Source organism: Physcomitrium patens, chromosome 3, assembly GCF_059467195.1.
Source record: "Physcomitrium patens ecotype Gransden chromosome 3, ASM5946719v1, whole genome shotgun sequence".
Lineage (NCBI taxonomy): Eukaryota > Viridiplantae > Streptophyta > Bryopsida > Funariales > Funariaceae > Physcomitrium > Physcomitrium patens.
Window position 1 is genome coordinate 13,896,829 of NC_143412.1, and position 25,906 is coordinate 13,922,734.

At 40.2% G+C, this 25,906-nt stretch overlaps 2 protein-coding genes, 1 long non-coding RNA gene and 1 pseudogene across 6 annotated transcripts; 1 reads left to right on the plus strand and 3 right to left on the minus strand.

Annotated features, from left to right (window-relative positions):
* Positions 1-2,535: 2,535 nt before the first annotated feature.
* Positions 2,536-8,916, minus strand: LOC112280477 (uncharacterized). 3 transcript variants are annotated; one of them, XM_090248859.1, is made up of 5 exons: positions 7,030-8,899; positions 6,131-6,808; positions 5,801-6,003; positions 5,590-5,685; positions 2,536-5,297 (listed from the first exon to the last, which is right to left on the minus strand). In XM_090248859.1, exons 1-2 carry the CDS (start codon positions 8,528-8,530, stop codon positions 6,261-6,263), a joined length of 2,049 nt encoding a protein of 682 aa, XP_090104985.1. In that variant the 5' UTR covers positions 8,531-8,899; the 3' UTR covers positions 2,536-5,297; positions 5,590-5,685; positions 5,801-6,003; positions 6,131-6,260. The 3 variants fall into 3 exon arrangements, with proteins under 3 accessions (XP_090104985.1, XP_024371783.1, XP_090104986.1); XM_024516015.3 differs by lacking the exon at positions 2,536-5,297 and having other exon boundaries at positions 5,452-5,685; positions 7,030-8,592; positions 8,807-8,916; XM_090248860.1 differs by lacking the exon at positions 2,536-5,297 and having other exon boundaries at positions 5,452-5,685; positions 5,801-5,995; positions 7,030-8,894.
* Positions 8,917-15,669: 6,753 nt separating this feature from the next.
* On the minus strand, positions 15,670-19,652 carry LOC141045152 (uncharacterized). 2 transcript variants are annotated; one of them, XR_016502134.1, is made up of 2 exons: positions 18,310-19,652; positions 15,670-18,123 (listed from the first exon to the last, which is right to left on the minus strand). It is a non-coding gene; the product is annotated as an uncharacterized LOC141045152 (long non-coding RNA). The 2 variants fall into 2 exon arrangements; XR_016502135.1 differs by having other exon boundaries at positions 15,670-18,128.
* A 1,005-nt stretch (positions 19,653-20,657) lies between these two features.
* LOC112279812 (uncharacterized) lies at positions 20,658-22,381 on the plus strand. The gene is made up of 2 exons (XM_024514541.3): positions 20,658-21,640; positions 21,818-22,381. The coding sequence occupies exons 1-2, from the start codon at positions 21,031-21,033 to the stop codon at positions 22,078-22,080; spliced, it is 873 nt and encodes a 290-aa protein (XP_024370309.1). The 5' UTR covers positions 20,658-21,030; the 3' UTR covers positions 22,081-22,381.
* Positions 22,382-22,571: 190 nt separating this feature from the next.
* Positions 22,572-23,478, minus strand: LOC112279813 (PGR5-like protein 1B, chloroplastic pseudogene; annotated as a pseudogene).
* Between the last annotated feature and the right edge of the window lie 2,428 nt (positions 23,479-25,906).

Below are 25,906 nucleotides of genomic sequence, written 5' to 3' on the forward strand. Positions count from 1 at the left end.
GGTACAATCTTTAAATAATAACTATCATAATAAATATCAAGTAATAATTGAACCATTCATTGTAAGAGTTTATAAAGTTTTTTCATCAATAGTCTTAAGAAAACTAAAAAAATTTACTTAGAAAATCTTCTTTTAAAAATTGTGTGCACAAAAGATGTAATTGCCTTTATAATTGCATCTTTAAAAATGGCTACTATATTTTTGCTAAAAGATAGAATAACACTTTTCAAATTTAAAATCCTAATTACATTGGATTACACATTGATTTGCAATAAAAAATTTTATAGATAAAAGACTTCTTTAGAACAAAGCTGTAATAAATATGTGGCTATGCATAAGCTCATGCTAAAAGTTGGTACAATTATAATGCTTTTGTATAATCTTGACACAACTAATGCTTTTTGTAGTAGACCTTAGTTAATTGTGAAACATTCCACGAATCAAGTTATTCAAGCTAAGATATTGATAGAAGAAAAATCAAGCCACATTATATTTATTGCTAAAATCACACTAATTATTGAAATATCAAGTCTTTATTATGCTCTAAGTTCAAAATATTTTTTATTATACATAGATTATGCAATGACAATAACTAAATTTTAGGAGCAAATAATATAATATATTGGATTAAATTTAGAAAAATATATCTCCTTATATACTAATTATATAATATTTACATCAATTTTTTTTTATGTAAATTATGTAATAGAAGTAAGTAAAAATATATAAATTATATAATATCTTGTAGAGTAGCTTCTTGGAAGCTTCATAGATGCAAATTTGAATTTATTTGTAGGTAATTGGTAGGTTGAAAATTTGGTTAAAAAGTTGACCTTGTGGTGGACATATAAGAAATTTGCCTTACAAGTTAGACATGTATCTTTCAAGTTAGACATATATTTGAGGACTTATGATATGTTGCTACATAGCTCTTAGTCAGATAATATGTATAGAAGAAAAAGTGAGGCCTTCTTCACTCTTGTCAATTTTTCTCTTGCTTCTAGTCTAGTTTTAAGAGTCTATAGCTTTCTTGTCTTTAGCAATAGTCATTTTGATCTCTTCTTAAATATACATATTTTCTCAGATTTTTTTTGTCATCTTTTTTTGACACACATCTCACCTATTTATCTTCATTCTTCAAGTTCTTGTCCTTTGACAATTACACTTAGTATGATTAAAATAATTAAAAAGGTTAAATAAAAAAAATTAAAAACCTTTTTCTATGAATATATTTTTAAATATACTTATTTTGAATTTGATATATTTTTTATGTTAAATTTTGGTTTTTACTTAGGATTTTTATATAGAATGAAGTTATAAAAAAATTAAATTAACATTTATAAATAAATAAATAAATAAATAAAATTTAAAAGAATTCAAATAATATTTGTTAAAAGAATAGAACTAAAAGATTGATGGTGTATAATTTTTTTAGGTACTTCTTTCATCAAAAGATAATAATAATAATTAAATTAGTCAAACAACTAAATAAAACATATATTAAAAAATCATTATATATATATATGATATTATTGACAAAAAATGTATTTCAAACATGTATTTTAGATACCATCCATAGTTGATAACAAAATATCACAGTCTTAAGAAATAAATAAAAATTTATCAACAATGCAGACAATATTAAGTTATATTTTCTAGCATAAAAATGTATAATTTATTCCCAAATACGTAGAAAGCAGATAAGAATATATAACTTTGAAACGCCTTCTCTAACTTTGTAACGTGATATTAGCTTGGATTGCAATAATATGAGAGTGAATAATGTGAGCACATAAGCTTTAATTTGATGACAACTTGTGAGGCGAAACCCTATAATGAAGCAAAAAAAATTCCTAAAAGGAGCGGGGGACATGTCGAGTGGGCAGAGGGCTGATGCCGCAGGCCCACGTGCAGCAGCGCGAGCACGGAGCGGGGTCGACGACTCCACACGGTGGTCAGTCATCAGGTCTCGGATTCTTTAACCTGCGACACACTCTTCTCTTGCAAAATCTAAAACAAAAGCAAAAGATGAAGAAGCGGAGAGGAATCGTGTGAAGGAGCAGTGCAATGGGATCTGCAGATCGTTCTCCTCGTAATTGCAGTGCCTGCACGAAGATTTCCTCGTCTGGAAACCTCCCTTTCCCTGCAACTGCAATAACTCTGTGGATCGATTCCCCCACATGGATCCATGCTTCTGGCATCACGGGTCTGGACAGATTCAACGTGGTCTCTGGTCGGTACCCACATCTGGTATTCTGCATTCCATCATTCAGATCCCGCTGGGTTCTCGGTAATAGATGGCGTTCTGTGGCTCTGAAATGCTGGACCTCTGACGCACTGCGACACTGCGACTCTCTTTGTAGAAAAGTCTTCACGTCGGACTGATTTGGTATGGATTTTGTTAGGAGGGACTTGTTTGTTGGAACTTAGGGGATTGGTGATCACATGGTGAGGTTTTTTCACGAAGATATGGCCACAGGTATTGGTAAGGGGCGATTCATGCGTGATGTTTAGAGCATAAAACATGCAGCCAACTGTGGTTCAAGCCCACCATGTCTGTGTTGGTAGGGCGTTTGAATTTGAATATTAACCTGGGTAGTTCTTCCGGAACTCCAACAAGTCTTAGATTCCGGTCATTTTTGGCTGTAGAAGCTATTCCATCGTTATACCGTGCCAGCAACTGCAACAGCAGCACTGATTCTGGGCCTATTCAGCTACGGCGCTGCTATTTCACCTCATAGTAAGGTTCTAATTATCACATACCACTTCATTCTTGAAGTCTAACCTAGCATCTGCATATAAGTGATCTTTCATCGTTGTCCAACGTGATCCCTTCTTGGTGCAATCCTAGGATTCATCAGCGCCCACACACTCTTTTGCCGGCTATGAATTATGTATTCTGTAGCTTGGCCATCTCCTTCTTCGGAGACCATTTGGAATTGATAGATTTAATCATGCGGATGTCCGGGTTCTTCACACGCTCTCCAATTTTAGTCGACCTTCGGCTACTGAACGGCGAAGTGCCTGATTGAACCACACTTCGTCAATGACATCATTTGACGAAGAGCGCAGAGTTCGCCGTTTGGGTAGCACAACTGGTAGATCAGATGTCGATGTTGTGGCTGTTGTTGTTGCTGTTGACGATGGAGATGATGATGATGAGGGTTCCTCACTGGCCACAAATTTCTTCTCCCATCTACTGTCTCTAGGAATCTTCAGGGATGAGCTCTTCGTCAATGGCCCATTTCGCCCCTCCACTCGCGCGTACTTCCGCCGCATCAGCACCCTCGCCAGTCGCTCATATAAGTCCATGATCCCAGGCAATCCAACAGTTGCACAATTTTCTTGCGCAATTTTCCCGCAAGTGCCCTCTCCAGAGACTGGCCAAGACAGCACACTGGTCTTCGAACTGGTCTCCAACCGGGCATGGCCAAGGTTCTTCACCTACCTCTCTCACTAAAGAAGCTAGCTACGATAGACTCTACAAGCAATTCTGCAATTCTCCAGGCCTGTCAATCTCAATACATTAGTTTAACACCGCGAGTTGCGGTTACAATCATAAAAACATGCTCATTTCAGCAGCTCGCAAAACGATGAAAATATCCGCATGCGATTACTCATGAGGACACTGAGTTGAGTGATGACAGAGACAGCGACGACTTGAGAGCAAAACAGAAATAAAGCGGCTATACGCTCATTTCTTCTCTTCCCTGCCACCGTCGCATGATCATACTTGACGGTTTCAGTCCACAGAAGTGGAAACTAGGAATACTGAGAGCTCTACCTTTGTCTCGTCTAAGTTAACTATCTGCAGATCTTCAGAGAAACAGGTTACGTCTGAGAGGAGCCAATAATGAAAGATCGAAAGCAGGCCTCACTCTCGTCACTCCTTGGACCACAGAGTCGTTCTATAATTGCCAATTTCTGCAAAGGTCAAGAATATCCATGAATCATGGAGCACAGTGTCCTACCGAGGTTCTTGTCGTGTGCGTCTTGGAAATGACGATGGGGGCAAATCAAAAAGGCGTGATGGATCACTGACATGAGAGGAAGATTTGGTGAACTGTCTAACATCCATCTTGTGAGCAGCCTTGCCTGAGCAAATGAACAGGCGCTCACTGTGGTGGCGGGTTCAAGAATCACCACAGCATGAGGTTGGTGGGGCGTCGGTTGTCTTGAGGACAAAAACTGGGAGTCGTTTACAATTGAAAAAAAGTCTTCAACGTTGGGTGAGACCCAATTTCGCTAACTCTAATAGTAACGCGGTAGAGTTTGTTCCAAGGTTGAAATCCAACTGCTCCCTCAGTTGTGAGCTTGAGAAAGCACGGCGACAGTTTCGAATGACTAAATCTGAAGCTTCGTTAAGCTATTCAGTTTAGAAGGCGATGCAACAAGTTCCATAATAAAAACGTCTTCCCTTAGCCCACTTTGATGGGCTGTTGCAAACAATCATATTTCTTACATACTCATTGGGAATCCCTTCAACACAGGTCTTATCATTACCGTGGACTGAAGCAACAGTACTCATATATTTCAACGCTAATGTTAATGCACCTGTAGTTAAGAGAATGCTTTAGGACTAATAAAGCGGATACAAACGATTCACATTGCATGCTGACGGCAGGGGATTCGTGCACATAGAACACATTCTCAAGCATTATCCTTAATTTTCACGGTTGATCTTTAGAACACGAAGCGCACTGGGTGGAAGATCTCAATTACACCAAATGATGCCATCTAGCAGCCATCTAGTACTCAACCACACATCATACATGCATGATTGTCTTTTACCAGACAAAGCATAAGTTACCACAATCATCGCGTGGAAAAATACAAGGGAGTTCCAGAAACTCAAAAGCACAAATAATTCCGAGTGTCATCCACGTTTATTCATCACATTGAGTGATGAATATGGAAAACAACTCCTGTAGGTCCTACTGGTTGTTGCTTAGACTTTGGACTGAAACTTGTAGGCATTCCCCTCCGTCCCTGCTTATGTCAATGAAAGCTTCTTCATTACAAGAATATCTTATTTAGGAAATGCAAGAATTGCCCATATTCTGCATCTTTGTCAAAAAAGCTTGACTAATGGCATGAAAATTCAACATGCATGTGGACAGCCTTTGTTGTAGCCGACCAGCCTGACTATCTTGATGAAGGCAAAATTGCCATAGCTCTTTTAATTACTTGTTTGTGTATTATATTATGTAAGTCTTGGTGCATATCTGAGTCGGTGTTCTTCAGACAAGAGAAGGTCAACTTAGACATAGAGGCGTGTTTATCAAGATGCCAAGAACCTGAAATTGTGTACGATGAAATAAGATGTTTCACAACTTTCGGGCACAAAAGCGAATGTTAAAAGAAAAAATAGAGAGTGCACTGTAACCAGTCATCAACAAAAGTCCTCGGACTTGCTGACGATGATACTAAACGAAGTCCAGCCTACGCATGAAAATCCAAATGTATTTTAAACTTTATTTCGGTTAATGTTTCAAAACAACAAATTTAATTATTCAGACTGGGTAAATAAGAATGATGGTCTAAAATCTTTCCTTGAAAACGTGATTAAAGAGTTGAGTACTTGATCACCTTCTGATTACAACATGCATCCACATTTGAGTCTCGCCGGATCTTCACTATCAGATACTCGATTCCTTGACGAGAGCGATGAACCATGAGTAGTATCTGATAATGGGACAACGAGATCATAAGCACAAGACATGAGGTATTGATCTGACATTCGTAAAAACACTAATAAGAGCAATAGCAATTTGTTGGCGATCACAGAATCCATTCGTACCTGGTTCTTCAGAGTGTTTGAGGCATTTGGAGAGCTCTTAATAGCATCATTCAGAAAAATTGGGGTGATACCCACACGAATAACCATCACCAAGCCCCTGGTCGATATATATATATATATATATATATATATATATACGCACATAGATAGATGGATAAATAGCACTGCTTGAAGACGATACCTACGTTCCGAACCCTGTCATGCTAACCATCAGACACTCCTCTCATCAGATTGATTGCGGTAATCAGATTGTTATTATTGAACTCCACCGTTTCATGAAATACCTATCTTTGACTCGGTCAGGAGAAGCAAAAAGTGGCAGGAGCTTACCATGTATTGTTCTATATGCATGTATATGATTGAAATTCTCAATTGCAAGAAGCAAAACCCTCTCCATTACACGTAGTGATGGTTAGCGGTAGTCTTCTCCATGAAGATACAATCATGGCATAAGCATAGCCTAAACTCTTGCACTATGCCTCCATCTCTTCAACGAATTGGCAAGTTCAGACAGTCCGGCCTGTCGTGCACCATTTAAAAGAGTGGTATATGTGACAAAGTCAGGGTCGATCACACCGTCAACTGTCTCCTGTTTCATCCCATTAAACAATTTATATGCTTCATCAACACGTCCTGCCATACAAAGCCCATTAAGAATAGTGTTGTACGTAACAGTATTAGCGAATCCCTTTGCACTGATTTCTTCAAACAGCCTCAACGCATCCTCAATGCGACCACCCTTGCATGACTCATCTATGAGTGTGTTGTAAGTGACTACATCGGGTTCATAACCCAACGACTGCATTTCAAGTAAAAGCTGCCCAGCCTCTTCAACCCTGCCCGATTTCCGTAGTCCATCAATGAGCGTGTTATACACTGTCACGTCTGGTGTACATCCAGCACGTTTCATGTCGCCGAGAAGAATAAAGGCATCGTGAATACGACCACTCTTGCAAAGCCCGTCCATAAGAGCGTTGAACGTGTAAACATCTGGAACCAACCCATCCTCTGAAAACAAGCCGAGAAATTCGTAAAAATCAAGCAAGCGGTCGGCTTCACAACAAAGTCAGGCTGAAAAAATATAAATCCAAACATAGACCAACAACATCGACAGTAAAATACTTCCGAAACTGTGGACTCAACCAAAACGCGTCACCCTGACTTTGTTCTTCTTTATAATGTAGTGCACGAGTCTACACAGTTACGATGAAACTGATTTAAGATCTCACCTTCCAATTCTCCAAAGATCTCCCATGCTTCATCAAGTCTCTTGGATTTGCAGAGAGTGTCAATCAGTACATTGTACAAATTGACATCCAATGCACAGCCAACATCCCTCGCTTCCTGAAATATCCGACGAGCTTCGCTTGCTCGCCCTGCAACACCTAGCCCGTATACAAGAGAGGTGAACGTGACATGATCGGGTTGCAGACCTTTTGAAAGCATTTCTCTAAATAATTTCGCTGCGGCGTCCGCCCGACCACTTCTTCCTAATCCATGAATGAGCGAGTTATAGACAACCCTGGTAGCGACAAGACCTTCCGAGGTCATTTCCTCAAAAAGAAAAAATGCCTTATCAACATGGCCGGACTTGCCCAGCCCATCAATCATTGATGTGTAGGTAAAGATATTAGGCCGACACCCACGAGATTTCATATCCAAAAATACTTTCAAAGCTTTCTCAACTCCCCCACACTTGCAGACAGCATCTATCAGTATACTGTACGTGATTACATTGGGGCTACAATTTTGATTTTGCATCTCTTCGAACAATTTCCACACTGAATCAACCCTCTTGGCTTTCTTAAACGCATTCATAAGGACGTTAAATGTGTACGTATCAGGTCGCAAACCTGACTGCCCCATTACTCTATAGACAGCAAGTGCTTTCTGAGTGTAGCCTGCTTTGACAAAGGCGTCAATGAGAGAATTATACGCCGAGGCTGTGAGTGCGCATCGATGGCCTTCCATGCGTTTTAGGGCCTCGACAGATTTCTCCAACAGCCCCGCACTTGCATAGCCTCGGGCAAGCTCAATAAAAATCCGAGGTTGCAATATATATCTAGATTTCTCAACTTCAGCTAGGACTTCTTCTGCTTCATTGAAGCGCCTTGCGATTCCAAGCATTTCTACGAGGGTAGTGCACGCTCGAACGCTGGGCACCCCTCCCCGCTGAGTGCGCACCCATTTGAAGAATTTGTATGCCATATCTACATTACTCAGATTTTGCAACACCTTCCAGTCATAGCTTGGGTGAAACCCTAATCCTAATCCTGCCAGTGCAATCTCCTTATCGAATCCCCAGCAACCTCTTGCCAATATTCGGCAAGTACTGTCAACGTCCATGTCCAGACTCTGTTGCCCCCGTCTAGATTCTACAGCAGGAACCCCATGGAAGTAATTGGAGCTCTCAATTACCGAGTTACTCTTCCGGGACAAGCTAGCAGTTTCAGAAACAAATTGCGTATTGTCAGAAGATTGATGCTCCTGGATCGCTGAGTTGATTTCCCTACGATGGCCACAATGCAGCGGTCTCACCTGCTCTTTCAGCAAGTCCCGAAACTTGGGACTCCAAATGCCGTCTCTCGACGCCTCGGACGAAGCGGTCGATAACAGTGTCGAGGGTGCTTCACGAGAATTGCAATAGACATGATTCTTCTGGGTGGCAGAATTCGCTACCACCTCAATGCTTCCGAGTTTGCGGCGCCCCGCAAACAGTGCGCGTCTCATGGTTGATATCTTGTCAAATCACTGTATGCGTGCAAGAATGACACATGAACAAGCTCCCATTTCTGCAATCACAGCACAGTAGATGAGCAAACAACTGCGCGACCTATCCTCAGACATCCGGCGTTAATCCGATCGACCAACAACCAATTGTAGCTTCAAATGCCTCAGCGTAAAATCCAGACAACTTCGATGAATGATCTTCGCCACGAAGCGTTCTACAACTGCAAATCTCGGTAGCCCTACAATAATCGAAAAGGTTACATTAGAAGTACGAACCCAGCTCAAAAGAATTGGGTGAATCGTGCCACTGAAGGCTGCGAAGTAGTGGGCGTCACCACAGAGCGAGGGTGTCACGGGCATCGCTAAACCCTAAACCCCTGAACCCCAAGTGCGGCACGGGCTGAGCTGGATTTGACAGAATACCTCCAAAAAGTGCCAACTACTTTTTACGCTTTGATATCATCCAGCATAAGCCCCACAGATAGATTTCGTATTCTGTGGGGGGGGGGGTATTTTCATATTTTGTCAGTGACTGTGTTCTTTGAATGACGCATGTATTCAAAAGGTTAATTGTACACAAGTTCTTGTTAACAATAAATGAAATATATATAGGAACTTGTTAAAGCCACGTCCCAATTTTGTTAAAGCAAACAATGTGATAATTAATTCAGTCCAACATCACTCCACCCTATGTGCAGTGTGCTCATGACTATGGTTTGATGTGGACAAGCTAGATCACCATGCCCTAGAATGTGTTTGTTTCTTTTCTCCACCTGAGACTCTCCTCATGAAGGCAAAAGGCAACTCCATCTTTTTTCTTCTTCCCCAAGATTTGCTTCGCTTCATGAGTGTGAAAGGCACCCCCATTTCTATGATGCTTCAATGTAAACTAGGGCTTCTCAGTGGATGCTACAATGTTTCAAGAGTAGACAATATTTATTTGTCTACGTAGGCATAATTGCAATGAGGTGTGATGACAAAGCCATAGATGAAGATGATATCCAAAGCTTCTGATTTTGTGATGCTCAAGCTATCACCATTTTTTGATTGAGGCTTGGTGTATTGAAAGAATAGATAGGAGGGAGGATGGTGATAGAACAAAAAGGATTGTTTTGAATCTTTGTATAGAACAAGCATGCACTACCAATTGACAATCTTTATGTGGAGTGTTTTATATGTGAGCCAATCTTTTTGGGAGTAGAAGAGATGACAAGTGTAGCAACCTTGGCAAGATGCTACATTAGCACCATGGAGTAGGTGCAACATCCATGTGTTGTAGTTATAGTGACAAAGTCCTTTGCTAATGTCAAAGATAGACTTGTTTTTAGAGAGGCCCATTGTGCATTTGTGTACAATGGATTTATTTATAGATATGGTATTGCATATTTCATTACCTTAGGAAGTAGTGTTATTGTAATTGAGCTTTGGGGTAGACCAAATGACATAGTGTCTTTTTGAGCAAATTAAGTGTGCATTATAAAGGGATCAATGATTCCAATCATTTAAATTACCATCTTTCAAATTATAGACTCTTTTGGGGGTAGTGACAATAGTGATACATGTGATGGCTTCATGGAATAGGAGGTTATGTGACAGAGTTTAGAAATATTTACATCTTGTAATAAAAAAATAGAGATTATGATGCATAAATGAATTAATCTTTTAATAGATGGTTGAGTTAGTCCATCATTTTGAGGTATTAAGCCATTGTTTGTCTGTTGAGTGCAATATATTTAATACATAGTACAAAATTATTTGACTTCTAGGAAGATGCATCTTGGCGTTGATCTTGTTGCTCTGAAAGAGTTGTCGTATTCTTATTACAAAGGAGTCTGTACAAGTGCTATGTTAATCTATATATCCATATGGGGATTGATCTAGTTGGATATAAGCACAGATAGATATAGGCTTATGTGTTCACCCACTTCTTTAAAATGATCAAGGTACTACCTATATAAGTAGGAGTGGTGTGGAAGTGGTAAGTGAGAGTAACATGATCAACAAGTTTGAAGTATGAAGGTTAATGATATAATGAATGAAAGCATTGTTACAAGATTGCCATATAGAAACTCAAAAATGAAAAAAGAGTAAAAATATGAAACATAATCAAAAAAAATCTAGGAAGATAAATAATTTTTTTAAAATAATTAAATCAATAAAAAGTAAAAAATAAAAATAAAATAAATAAAATATCAATCACTTACTCCATAACTCTGATGACTATCTATTAGTCATCATGAATCATAAAAAACACAAATAACAAAAAACTCGTTGAAAACCTTAAAACCTTGAGAACAAGTATTGGTAGTCATATATATATTCTACAATTCATAGGTATAAAATCAACACTACAAAATTTCCTAAGAATATTTGATCCTAAGTAGGTTTTCCAATCAATAGCTTGACATGCAGTAGAAAGCATGCAAAAAGTGGAATTATTGTGTAAAGAGTTGATGGAGTGTGGCTAAGAGGGCAGGAAAGAGAAATATGGGTGAAAGAGAGCGGCAAAAAGAGACATGATAGAAATAGGTGCTACAGAGGAAAAAGACAAGTATAGAGAGAGAGATGGGTGGAGTGAGACATAGCAAAGAAGATACATCCAACGGAGGGTGAACAAACATGCATTGATAAGGCATGAGCTGATCTTACCACAAAGAAGAGAATAGATGTTGTTTCCATTCAAAGCTATATTCAAGACCTTCCATGTACTAAAACGAGAGCACTAACCAACTACACTGAAGAAGGTATGAAGAAGTGGAATATCAATTCCATGCATCTTACATGTTGAGCAAGTATTCTATAATATGAGCTAAAATGTGCCAAAATGGCTTGTATTGAAAGTAAATAAAAAATTGCATTAGGGCTAAAAGATTCTATGTTGATACACAAAGCTTGTCAATTAAGGGATTTTTAATTCAAAACCTACGTATTTTGTCCTGCGGCAACCCAAGTATTACCCTCTTTGGATTTGAGTATTCATTCTTGTTCTTATCTTCTGAAATCCAAGTATCCAAGTTCTCACCAAGTATTATTTTGATTCATGTTTGGCAATTAGTTGCTTGGTTTTTGAGATCCAGATCTCTTTTGGCTATTTATATTATGTTGTTTGTCTGTGTTGGTGGATGCCTAGGATTTTTGTTTAATTCATCTTGTGAGGATTGGTCTTCCATTGAATGTTCAATGTCGTGCATGATATGTACTAAGATGTCTTCTGCCATTGCCTACACGAGTTGTTCTCTAGCATGTTTGACTCGTGGTGAAGAGTTGGGATGTGATTGGACCCTTGGCTGTCCAATGGGCATGGTTTGATCTATGCCTTGTTAAGGTGAAACTTCATTTTTGGATTCTTCTTGCAATTGCATCCAATTTTACGATAGATGTCAGAATGGTCTACAGTTGGTTGGCTAGGTTCCTAGGGAGGAATTTGAGGTGGAAAATCGGCTTCCACTTAGAGAAGTATATTACCTCACTAAAGACATTCTCTTGCATCTATATTGCCATGAATTTGGACTCTATTTTGCTATGGTGCTTAAGTGAGCCGCAGTGTTTGTATTTTTGTAGCTTTGCTCATGAACCAATAGCTATTTAGATCATAGTTTGTCAAGCTCAATATAGTGCCATCCCAAGGTGGAAACACCTTTTTTTAAGATCTTGCTTGCATTTTTGGCACCATATAAATCGGATGATGGCATATCATAGGATGTTCTATGGTATGTTTTTAAAAATAGAGCACACGCTGCTTGCATCCCAGAATGTGGAATTGTCCTATGTTTTTGTATTATTGGCTATTTGAATTGAGAAGGTGCCCTAGAGTACAATCTCTTAGGTAGTATTGGGAGTGGCTAGGTCTAAGAGTCTCTTGACAGTTGCATATATTTTTGCAAGTTGATGTGACCTATAGACACACAAAGAATGCGTGCTTTGTCATTTTTGGGATTTAGCTTACATAGAGGCTGTTGTGGTTGTCTTATTTTATTTTTCACCTCCATTCCTCAATGGATAGGCTCTTTGTGATCAAAAGCCTCGCCACAGTAAAGATCTTGTGGAGGAGCTACAAGTAGCAGAGTTTGGCGAAGTATTACATTTGTTCGGCTGGAAAGAAGCCCCAACTTGCCATCATGCTATCAAATTCTATTTGCGTTCATTGTTGCATTAGGATGGTTCTATATCCTCTCTTCATGGTGTAATTGAAAAGTTATTTGCTCGGCATCTAGCCCTATTTACACCACATCTATTCTTTTGGATTGATTTTGAGGCCATTTGTGAGGCCCTCTCCCTGCATTCATATTGTACAAGTTCTATAGAAGAAATTGGTTGGATTAAATTCCATCGCCTTGTCAAGCTGATTTCTTATGAGTATCCTTGTTTTCTTTGTTGCATCTATAAATACCATCATGTGGTTGTCAATCTTATTGAGTTGGTTCATTTTGGCTGTTCTTACATATCATGAGTCCTTCCACCCTTTGGATCCACTTTTTGTTATGTAGTAGACTAGTGCCTTATGGCTCAACATTACTCATTCTCCATGAATTGAGGGATTACGTTGTATGAAGTTTCATTTTACCACTTCATGTGTAATATATGTTAGTGTTTTAATTTTCCTGGATTATGTCTTGCATCTTACTGTTTAATTGATTAGCTAATAGTGTTGGTGGCCGTCTCATATGTCTTCCATCCTATTAACCATATTGATACATCATATGTGGAACCTTGAGTTGGCCTATGTTTTCAAGTTGACATTATCGTCTATGGTGATTTTTGTATTCAAGAATAGGGGCTCATACATATTTTTGGCATACGTGTTAGCAAGTCCTATGATAAGTCCCTCCTTCGCCCGTCGCCCATGCAATCCATATTGTTTACTAGAGACTTGAGCCTTATGACCGTATTTTGGAGGCAATGAATATCAAGCCCGCATGTTTGCCCTAGTCTCCATGTTTGCAAAGCTATGTATTTTAGATCTTGTACAAGATGAGGGATTTTCAAGACTCTTCTTCTGAGATTAGGATTCTTGATATCATTTTGGCCAATGAGGCTCTTGTTTAGTCCAATGGATTAAATATTTTGATCCCTCCTTTGGCTATCGGGGCAATTGTTGTATCCCATGTTATTTTGGCCCTTGTCTTTCTATTTGGACTTTTTGCCAATGTAAAGTTTTAGATGAGGGCTCTTATCCTCGTCAAGATTCTTTATTGGATGTCGCTGCATGATGCCAGATACCATATGTTCATGAGTACGACCTAATTCAATACAAGCATCCAAGCTAAGAAGGAGAGATTTTTGTTCAACCATTGTGCTAACTTTTTTTTTAGATTTGATACATGATTGCTTCATCATTTTCCTATTAGGCTATTTCATCCCCAAAAATGAAGCCTAGATATTTGATGTGTATGCCCCAAGTGAACCATATGAGGCCCTTATCTTCCTCTCAATTCCATAGCCTTGGGTTGTTGCTAATCCATAGTCCCTTTGTTTTATTCCAGTTGATCAATGATTCCAAGGATGCACAGAATAGCTCGATTACCTAGAATGCTCGTTGCAGATTATTGGAGATTCCTTTGAGGTAGAGGGTCATGTCATTTGCAAAGCATTGATCATGGATCATGTTATTATTGGGAAGGTGAAGGTCATCTATTGCATAGGTGGAGTCTTTGATCATGTGTGACAACACGTCTGATATGAACAAGTATAAGTAGGGTGCTAGTGAACACCCTTGCTTGACTGATCTATCCAATATGAAATTTTGACTTTTTTGTTTATTTACTAGGATGGCCAATTAGGCCTTCCAATATAATACAGCTATCCATTTCACCCATTCCTTTGAGAATCCTATTTTCCTCATTTTTTGTTGGAGGAAGGTCCAATTGACCCTGTTGTACGCTTTCTAAAAATTGATTAGCAATATCACTCTGTCCTACTAGCTTTATTTGGCCCAATAGATCGATTCTTGGGCCAGTAGTACGTTGTCTAGGATATACTATTTTTTTTATAAATCCTTTCTGTGTAGGGCGGATGCAAGTTGGCAGCACCAATTGGAGTCGATTTTGCCAAGGACTTTGGTTGTCAATCTGTATGTGACTGACTGTCAATACATAATTCCTTATGTTCAACATTATTCCTCCTTTTGGTAGGAGGCTGATTAGCCCGTTGTTAAAGGCTCCATAGAGAAATCCTTCACTAAGAATGGTATTGATGAGCCTGGTGATGTCCTGGTCCACAATGTCTCATATTTTCATGAGAAATTTCATGGAGATGGTGTCTTCTCATGTCGCTTTATTCTTCAGGAGGTGTTTTGTAACCTTATGTACCTTCATCATGGAGATGGGGGTAGTGAGTTCCTTTTATATATACAAGTGATCATCATCAGCACACTCAGTAGACAACGATCTTGCTCCGCTTGGTTGTTCTTGACCCTTGGATCGTTCATATATATGGTTGTATAGAACTAGTGGATGTAGTTGGCTACGTCTACTTGTGTTGTTAGGCCCTTACCATCCGTGGTAACCTATTCCCCAATGTTGGCCCTTGTATTTTTATTTTTGTGGAATTTAAAAAACTCCTTCGAGCATCTGTTGCCCACTTTGTTCCATAATGTTGCTGTTTTGTTTTTTGTTCTTTTAATTTTCCTCTTCTGAGCTCTTCCAAAGTGGCTTGGACTTTATTGAAGCTGGCCTAGGCTTCTAAGTCTGTCCAGTCTCCTTGGAAACGGTTCTCCCTTTCTTCAATTGCGAGGAATTGGTTTGAGTACAGGGTCCGGCCTTGTCTCCTTTCTTTTTTTTTAATGTGATGCTTACTCGTCATATCTGTTCCAGTGCTATCGCGACTTTCTCTCTTAGGATTTTGAGGTCTGTGTTGTCCATTGCGTCTTTCTGTGCCCTTGTGAATTTTCCCTTCGTTGCATCGTGTATGTACTTTTGGTCAAAGTGAGCCTTTTTGGGCCTCTTTTTTCCTCCAAAACGGATTGAGAGGAATGCAACTGAGTGATCCAAGATGTATGCAATTTGTGAGGCCACTCTCAACAAAAGCTGAAACAGCCACATAACTCGTATGTTGTAGTTCTTGTTAGAGGATGACCTCTGGTTGGAGTTGGGCCTTTCAAAATTGATTGCTTATTTCGGTGCGTTTTCTTACTCCCTAGATGCCTTGTCCGAGTGTCCTGCATTGAGAGTTGAAAGGACGATATTGTCCTGTGACATACGAGAAGGATGGGGTTGTCGTTGACACCCTCCTCTAGGGTAGTGCACTCTGTATGTCCTCCTTGTTCCTCTATCGATTTTGCATTGGATTTAGCTCTCTTCTTGTCAGGTCTATGGGAAGATACGTCGTCTCCGAGTTGGCTTTTATCCAGGAGTGTTTGTGTGGCTGTCTCAGCTTGTGTTGAGAGTGGCCTCAATGTTCCTTTCTGTGTGGTCGATGAAAATTCACGTAACGCGCTGTGCATTGGAATCCAAATGTGATGATCTGGTCTTTTGAGTTTCATTGTGTTTGAGGTGGTAGAGATGAAGGCCACGCAGTCATAATGTGTCTCTCTATAGCCGTTTTTCTCCCATCAGTATCTCCATATTGCATCCTCATATTTTTTTAATGGGTTTCCGATGTTGTGTGCGTTGATAACTATCTTCAAGAGAGCCATTGCGGTTTCTTAGAGGAAGAGCGTCGTTGCTTGTGCGTGGGACCATTTTGTGTGATTTTCTAGGGTGGATACTTGTCTATGGGCAATCGGTTGGATCCTTGAGGTGCTGAGGTTGATGAGGACCTCGCAAAAAACTTCCCCCGCTGTCGAGAATATCCTGCAGCGTGTGATCTGGGTGTTGGGATGTGGGATGAATGGCACAGTACAAAGTAACCCCTCTGGGACGCGTTGTGGTTCGATGCCCCCTTTTCTATGCCTCAATGGGTTCTTCCGGGTCTATGTTTGTTGGTTCACGTTGGAAGTGGATTTTTCCCTATTGTTTCTTCCTCCAAACAAATTGAAACCCCTCCATGTGGTGCACAATGTGGAGTTGGTGCTGTTGTGAGTCAGTGCTTTCGTTTGTAGGTGTCTTGGTTCTGCTTGCTGGGTGAAGTTGGTGGTTAGTTGATGTCTCTCCTCCGTCTTGTGGTGGCTTCGTGGCGGTGAAGATCATGTATGTGGGACGGGCGGATTCGAGGTCTGAGCTTCTTTCTTGTGTAATCACCAATTTCAGCTTGTGTGTTGTCGGTGGAGTCGGGTTAGTGCATTGTTCTTGCGTGTTGGTGTGGGAAAGATCCCCCCCCCCTGCTTTAATGTTTTCATTTGTGTGGTTGAGTTGATTGGGTGGTCTCCTTCCTCCATTCTGAGTGTTCCATGGCATCCGATGGGGCTGGTGGTTTCCTTATTCTTTGCGGGGGGCTTGTCTCTCTTTTCCCCTCATTGGGTGGTCTTGGTTTATACTCTAAGGCCTGGTTTCCGAATGTTCGGCACTTGGTACACTGGAGTGGGTGTCCCGATACAATAACTTTGTGTATGAATGGAGCCTCTGGGATGGTCCTGGTAAACTAATTTGGGACGAAAGTTGTTCCATCACGCCCTCGGATTGTTGCGGAGAGGTGGGGTGTGGCTGGGTCACTGGTTGCGCGTTGGAGGCAGTGTGTTTTGCACTTCGTTGAGGTGAGTCTTCATTTCCGGGTTCATCTTGCAACTGTGTCGGGTTTGCTGTGGGTGTCTGGATGGTTTGAAGTCAGTTGGCTAGGTTTCTGTGGAGGAAGTCGAGATGGAAGATTGGTTTCCATTTGGAGGGGCATGCCGCTTTGCAGAATACGTTCGCCTGCACCCATATTGCCATGAATTTGGACTCCATTTCGCTGTGGCGCTCGGGTGAGCGGCAGTGTTTGTACTTCTGCAGCTCAGCCCACCTGGACTGTGATCTGCCATGCCCGGTAGAGCGCCACCTCGAGATGGAATTTTTCCCCGCTCCCACAGCCGCCGCCCTCGTCGGCCTTTCCGAAGGTTAACGTACAGCCGAGGGCTTTGACAGATTTTCAGATGATTATCGGGTAAGACTGGAATGATGCTAACCCCGAATCGAGGCTGACTTCAGAATTCATTTAATAGCCTTCGAAGGCGAATTCGTTATCATCCGAGTTAAGTCTTTTAAAAGAGATCGGCATGCTTTTGAAAAATCGGCTAAATCACATGATCTCTATCAATTTTACAGCAGTCGCACTGGCCGAATTGGTCGAGCCATCGCATAACGAAATGCTGCCTGCTGGTAAACGTGCCGCTTCAGAATGCCTAGAAAACGACGATGTCAGTGGCTACTCCTTTCGCATTAGCTCCCACGCCTGTTTCTCTTGAATGTCTCACGGCGTGCCCAGCTCTGCAAGATATTTTGTTTGTAGTTTAGATCGTTTACTGTTTCCAGGTTTATTGCGCGTGGTTTCTCTGATTTCAGCTGTGATCATCCATGAGACGGTACTAACCGACTCTCGCCCTGGGTCTTGCCTCTCTAATCCACTAGGTGTTCGCTCAGATCAGCGGGTTAACTATCACAGGGAATGCGAAATTAAATTTCTGTTCCCGTATCAAGTCTGATGAGACTGACGAAATTCTCTTGTCATCACCGTGGACACCACTGCACTGACAAGTCAATCCACAAAAGCTCAGTTCTTCACCAGTTTCTGATTCACATGTCGTCAGTAGCAGAACTGGCTTAAACTGTTGTTAAGATCATCAATGCTACAACATCCTGTCCGAATCCACGTCTAAACAAACGGTACTAGTAAAAGTGATGATTGATGGTTGGTCCAGACATGTGCACCTGCCGAACTGTCCACTCACCCACACTCTTGCAATCCGCCATTCAACTTCCTGCGTTATACACACGGGATTGCGTAACTGCGTCAACGACGGAACATCGATTCTAATTCACATCTCCAAGAAGACGTATCGAAGTTTCTAATTCAGAAATCCTAAATCATAATTCTCTTCCAAAAAGTGAGCAGTGTCGCAACATGGATTGAACCTATCACCATCATTTCGGCAAAGGCTCACCACGTGAAACTGATGCTCCCACTCTACCTGTAACTGACGAGAGGTCAGCTCATGGGTACCAATGACCTCTGCTTTTTGTACAGAAAAAAATTCTACGCTACTGACCTCCTAGACATTGAGACCATGGCACAAGACGAGGTTGTCACCATCCAGTTGTGCACGCAATCCGAGAGATGGTACTCTGGCTGGTCTACAGTGACTGTAACCATTAACCTTATCATAACGAAAATCTAACGCACAGAAAGACCTGGAGATAGCATGGTCTGTCCCGCAGAGTAACTGCAGCGACGCTGCTCCCTTGGGAAATGGAATATGCAATCTTGCGTTCACAGATAAACCTCCTGCACAAGAAACACAGGGGATCACTCGTGCGAACAAATTCTTTTCTTGACGTTCACAGAGGACTCTACGGCTAAGAAGACATCACATGGATGCAATGGCCCTCCACATTGCTGGAGTGGCACCCAGCCAAGGATACTACCCCCGTCAACTTTGCTACTGATACAAATACCGGTACCGGACTCTTTGTAGATTGTTTCGGTTGGGAAAGCAAACTAGTTTTCCAAGCAGTCGAAAACAGGATTGGGCCAATACACTGTAGCTAGCAGAAAGACAGAAGCATTCATAGAAATGCAGATGGTAAACTGAGGAGGTTCTCCTTGCCAAACAAGGTCCCAGCACCACTCGCAACTAGTGCCCGTAGAGGTAACCACCCATAGCAACAAAACTAAACCCTGAACCCTAGACAGATAACCCTCACGAAACCAAATTCAACTGACAAATAACTTTCTCGGCTACGTTCACGACATTGCAAACTGAACACTCAACTCTAAGCAGAGGTCAGACAATCCTATTGTATATCCTCAAAGCGATGGTTGGCATCGAGGACGAGAAGAAACGAATTACTGCGTAGAGTCTGCAAGCAAGGTGGGTAATAAGTAGGAGATGCCAGCGAAGCGAAACCCTAAAACCACCGCTTGCACCTGCAAGAAATAGAAGAATAAAGTAAGTCAATCTCTCATTCAAGCCCTAATCTGGCGATCCTCAGAACCAGCGTGCAAGAGGAGTCGATGTCGATTAAAACTGAGGAACTTTGATACTTCACATAAAGAATTGGGGAGTTTAGAAGTTTGTCAAAAAAATCATGTTTATTTTTGTCGATAATTATAAAAAATAGTGAAAGTGGACTTTTTTGTGAATTGTACGAATGTTTGTAATGCACTATTTCTAAGTATTTCAAGTCTCATTGTTGTTTTGTAATTTTGTCCTGGTGGCACTTCTCTTGGTTTGTTTCACTTTTTTGTTTTTTATTTATTGTAAATTAATATTTTTATATAATATATATACATATATATATATATATATATACAAATATATACATATATTGAATCTTTATTTTGTAATTACTTGTTTCTTCTTACATCAAAATATTTATATATAAAAATTGTTCCTTTCAAATGAAATTAATGGAAAGTAGACATTTATTTATGATTGAAGCATTAGTCATTTAATCTCCAAATGTTCGGATTTATAGATTGATACATAATTATGCCTTGATTTGAAAATCCATGTACATGTATAAAAACAAAGCATTTATACCAATGGACTTTCAATGAAATCATACAAAACCATCAAATTTGAAATACCCTATTTAAGATTATAAAATCATTTTTATGACAGTTTATTAATTTGTTTTTTTTAATTCTCCAACTTGTTTGTAAATAGTTAAATTACCATCAAATTTATAAATAGACAGTTTTAATAGTGTAGGTAATTATTTTATATTGACTGACATGAAGTTGAATAAACCTCTAATTATTTGAATAAATCCAAAATACAGCTGACAGAAAACTCAAGAACATTGCATGAAAGGTCACTCCTTAACCACAAATTCAGAATAGAAAATGTTTCGAGGGGTAGATGATTAAAATGTCTGCGTATATGATAACACCATCTTAACCAAAAAATAAAGTTAAGGCTCGAAATTATCATCGGGTAGGATGAAAAGTTTCGGCTGCCCGTGTCCCGTAGGACGAGACGCAAACGTGCGGCGACGCTGTTGCTCCGGACTAATGGATACTTCGTTATGGTTTGATTACTGAGGGAGTTTGCGTCTCTTCGAAGCTTCGGTACTTGCAGGATCATCGTGGCCTCTGTGCAGAGTTTCGGAGTTTTTGCCCAGAGCAGTTGTAGAGGTTTGTTAGGATGCGTGTTTATTTTCCTTTTCAAGGGGGGCGTTACGCGATTGCTGAGTTGTTTCAGGTGGAAGAGCCTGTCGCCTTAGGGTTTCGTGGTTGGGAGTCGTCTTTTTTCCGTTTTGGATATGAATGTGGTGTGGGGATTATGTTGAGGGTTTAGGTGCTTCGGAAGCGCTGGGGCCATCGTTGTGATTTGATTCGAAGTTGATTATAATACGTGGGAGTTAGGAGGATTTTGTTTTTTTTTTTGTTTGTTGTTGTTATGAGCAGGAATTAGTAGTTTCGTCAGAATGGGAGGCCATGGTGGTCTTAACATCCTGCCGCAGAAGCGGTGGAACGTGTACAATTTCGATAATAGAGAAAAGGTTAAGCGAGATGAAGAGAAAGCTGCTCGTGAAGAGGCCATAGAGAGACAGCAAGCTCGGCAACGAGAGGCCGAATTACGTCTCGAGAAGCTGCGGGAAGTTGCACAAGCGAAGAGGAACGGTTCTTGTGAATTCCGAGTTGCAGACGGCGAAGGTACAGCAGAGCAGCCACTGCTGGGAAACGAACAAGAGAATGAGGTCGCGGCTCTGGCCGAAGCTGAAGGAGCGAAGCATTTCAACCTTTTTGAAATTGCTGGTCAACCTGAGCAAGGAACCGCGAAAGCCAAAGGCAACAACGATTGGATCAACGACCTGAAAGTAGGAACTAGAGGAGGTCTTGACAAGCAGGACATACGGGAGTTGAAGAAGATGGAAAAGTCAAAGGATCGCGCTCCTGAAGATGAAGGATATGAATTTGGTTGTGGACTTGTCGGGAAGAGTGGTAAGAAACCTTGGTATGCTACGAAGCGTTTTATGGTGGAGAGAACCAGCGATGGAGGTGTCGGATCGCGCATATCGAGATCAAGAAGCCCTGGTGCGCTTTCCCCTCCCTGATGTATTGGGATCTTCTCTGTCATGTCGTTAGGGTTTGTGATCACATATTTTATTTTCACTGCTCTTGAATCCTTTTTCTCCTGATGCATATTATTATGAACTACGTTTTCAACCTTCATCTTTTTGACGAATGGAGCGGATTGATGGTTGGGTACAGAGGAAAGGCCTTCCAAGCGGAGCAGAAGAAGCGAGGAGAAGTCTGGAAGGTCTGAAAATCGGGCGAAGAAGGAAAAGAGAGAGAAGAGTGGGCGGAAATCAATGGAGGAGCTAAGAGCAGAGAGGGTGCGACGAGAGCAGCAGGAAAGGGATAGAGCTCAAAAGTTGTTGCTTGCCAACAGGAAAGTGAATGGTGATGGAGTGTATGGCATCAATCGAAGCGGTCGGCCATATTATCATCAAAGCTTTGGTAATGCAAGATGATTTATACAGTACTCTAAAGTTCGTGTCGCACTTTTTTGAAATTTTTTAATTTGGGGTTTTCAGTTCTCCTTTCGACGCATTCTGAGGACGCAGACAGAAAGTGCACGTTTGAGTTCTCTGTAATCATAAAGGATATCGGTATGCAGTCTTACTTTAGCATTTACGACGCAAGAAACATCAATAATAATGTGTTTTTTGAGAGAATTTCTGCGAATCAGCGGACATTGAAAAAAACATTCAGTATATAAAGTATGCCTCTTTCCATTTCTTGGTGGCAATGGAGGTCCTAAAATCATGGCAACTTCCGTGTTATCAACTGTATCGACTAATCAGTATGAAATTAGGCAACAAATTTCACTGCGCGGTGGACAGTCTTGGCATATGGATCTGCAATGGGTGATAATGCGTTCACAATCATGATTATAAATAGAGCCACGACCTACATTGCTCTGCCGAATATCTATCTGTTAGTTTGAAGATGAATACCAGGTATTTTTGGACTGGAACTTCTGAAATTGGGCCCAATTATCTGGGTACGCAGGATTCTTTCGTTCGTGAGACTAGCGTTTTCCTCAAGTTGAGGAAGAGACTTTCTCCGATGTAGGCCTTTTTGGCCTGGTAGATTTCTTCGGTTCTGGAGTCTTACTGTCCACGAGAGTGATGAAGGCGTGTTCCTTTATCAAAAATCATGTTGGAGCCACAGGCTTCGCATTTGACACTGTTAGTTGATCCTTCATTGGGTATATGCTCTGTATGCTACCGAAGTAGCTGTTTAATCCAGCTCCACAATTCGGGCATGGACCATTCAAGATGAGAGCATCCTTCAAGACCAAATTCGTAAGAGGCTGTGCCACCAAGAATGTGGTCGGCAACACGATGTAAAGAAGAAACTGTAGGGCTCGGGCAATTCAAGCAAATATGTAATCTCAATCCCTGTGATATCATCCAGAAAGAAGACAAAACCTAGGGCTATAAGAGCAGCCAAGAAATCCACGATGTCATCTTGAGATAATCCACTGTGGTATCGCTCAACTCCTTATTCCTGAGGCTACAGCGAGAGCCTACAATGGCCACCTTGCTACCCTTTTGCTTGAGCTTGAGCTTGAGTTCGTCAAATTCTTGATCGCTCAGGATGGGCTTTCCAGCAGCGTAAGACAGCGACACTTCCAAAAACTTTTGCTCGTCCGAGTTAATCACAATGCTGCTCCTCTCCCACGTCAGCTCCTCTTTCAGGTTGTCGAACTCCTCATTTGGCATAATTGGTTTCGAAACAAAGTAAAATGATTGTAAAGCCTCTAGAAATTCCATCTCCATCTCTCCCGACGTCTTCTTCGCTTACTTGTTGTCATCCTCATCGGATTCGCCCCCAAACTCATCCCCATTCGGACTCACTTGCATGACCACCAGTCCCCGCCTCCCACGGCTCGTCACCCAGCCCGCTGTAACCGCTCGCGACCTCCTCCCCACTCAAATCCCGGCAACTGCAAGCTCTGGATAGGGCACGCTGCATGCAACCTGCAGCCGCTGCAGCTCATCAAACTCCGGATCATCACTTTGCAAATCATGCTTGCAACCAGCGGCATGGCGACTGGAGTGTCCCAAACGATCGAGGTTGCACGTCCGAATTGGCGACATTGGCAAAACACCAGTCGCAGCAACGGTCCGAATCCAAGAGAGGCGCCCGAAGTGCGATGGCGGCGTTGCGGGCGAGGTGACAGCAGTGGAAGGGAAACATCCGGAGCTTATCCGAACGTCGTGACTACATACATGCAGTCCACGAGAATGCTATCAGTAGGGCTTGGATCTGAGGTCCACTTCCAATGCAACAAAGTGTCTACACATACGTGCATCGTGTTCATTCTCGTCCTCGCAGCCATGGTGTCTGAATTTCCTCGCAACCCATAAGTAATGGACTGGCCCAGCAGGAGTGGCGTCTGCGATGTGGCTTCCGTTGTCCGATGATGCGGAGTCGCGCCAGACGCAATCGCGATGCTCCTGTTGGGACATTCTAATAAGCACAAAATAACATCAAGGGTAAACACACTAAGACACCAAGTCAAGCCCGTACAGGCTCTATAGACCAACTGCATTATTCTGCTCGAACAGCAGTATAAGTATAGGATGTGCCTATGTTTCCTGTATCAAGAACGTAGAGTGCACCTCAGGGGCAATGTTCAACACATTTTCCATGAAAGCTGAACAGGTTCAGCTTTCACTTGTTGCACTGCAGGCAATAGAACCTTCCTTGTGCACCTCTTGTGGTGGATACACTCTAAACTGAAAGGAAGCAAGCAAGTAAGTATTGAGGTGGAAACCATATCACCAATACTTCCAAAAATAGTAATAAAATATGTAGAATTATACATTTAAATAAAAAAGTAGCAACATAAAATTGAAAGTTCAAAACATAGATCATGTCATGTTAAAATGTGTAGTTGTATGTAAAAAATTATAAAAAATTATAGAATAATTGTGCTTGTTTTGTCAAAACAATATGCATTAATTTTTATTTAAGTAGTATTTCAAAATATACTATAATATGAATAATATTTCGATTAACTAGTTTTCTTTTGATCTCATTTTTTCTTTACTTTGATAGATCCACTTTAAATTCTACAAAATAGTAGGCAAATTAATAGTCAAGTACACAATGGAGTAGAGGAAGAAAAAAATGTTTATAAAATTTCTTCTTCTTCTCTATATACATCCATTTTTTTTTTTTTTTTTTTTAAATTCTTTTCATCTCTAAAATTCAAAAAAATCCCAACTTAGTACTTGTGTAGATCATTGCACCTTTGCCAGATTTGTCCTTTTTTGTAATAGGTTTTGAATTTTTCACCTTCTACGTTCTTTCTACTTTATTCCTTATTACACTTGATTCCAGTTTGTCTTTTATTTCTTTGCCCTTGTCATTAACCTTATTGCGACATTAGAGTTGTGCCCTCACTTAATATTTCTGGAATGTCAACATAAAGCATATTTATCATATGTATAACAATAGCATATACAAAATATAAGCATTAGTTATACAATGTTCAATCACACAATGAATTTTTATAAATATGTGATAGAAATAAGTATCTTCATTAACATATTAACTTTCACTGGTACAATCTAGAAGAAGTTTTGAACTTATTACTAATACTAATTATTCTACATTTCTTGTATTTTTTAATATTTTATTGTTGATATATTATTTTATTTATTTATTTTTATCTTTTATGATTCATGTCCTAAAATTAAACAAAAAAAATATAAATTTTATCATAATCTTAAAAGACATACTTCATTTAGTTTACATAACTAAAATCTCAAACTATCAAAGTGACTTTTACATTGAAATCACTAATGGCATTTTAAACATTTTGGAGATAATTTTTGTTTATATATTATTTTTTTCTCATTATGCATTTAATGGTTTAATAAAGTAGATGTTCAATTCAAAAAAACTTCACTTAAAGTGCATGTATCACATAGGCCTCTAAGAAGGCTTATCAATTCCTTAAAGGTATATTTTTATAGTGACTTATATTATATATAAGTATAATATTTTCTAATTTAAGTATTTTTAATATAAAAGTAGATAGAATCTTAGATTATAAATAATATCTATTTTACATCTTAATTGGCACAACTAAAATTACAACAACAATTATTACACTTGAAATGCTCAATACTTTGGATGGTTGAATATTATCATTTAAAGACCAAAAAACTAGTGTAATATTAAATGCAAGCAAAAACACTTAGATTAGATTCCTTCATTTTTCATAACAATCCTCATTTTGATTTCTTAATAACATAAATTCTAATTTCTTGGACCAAA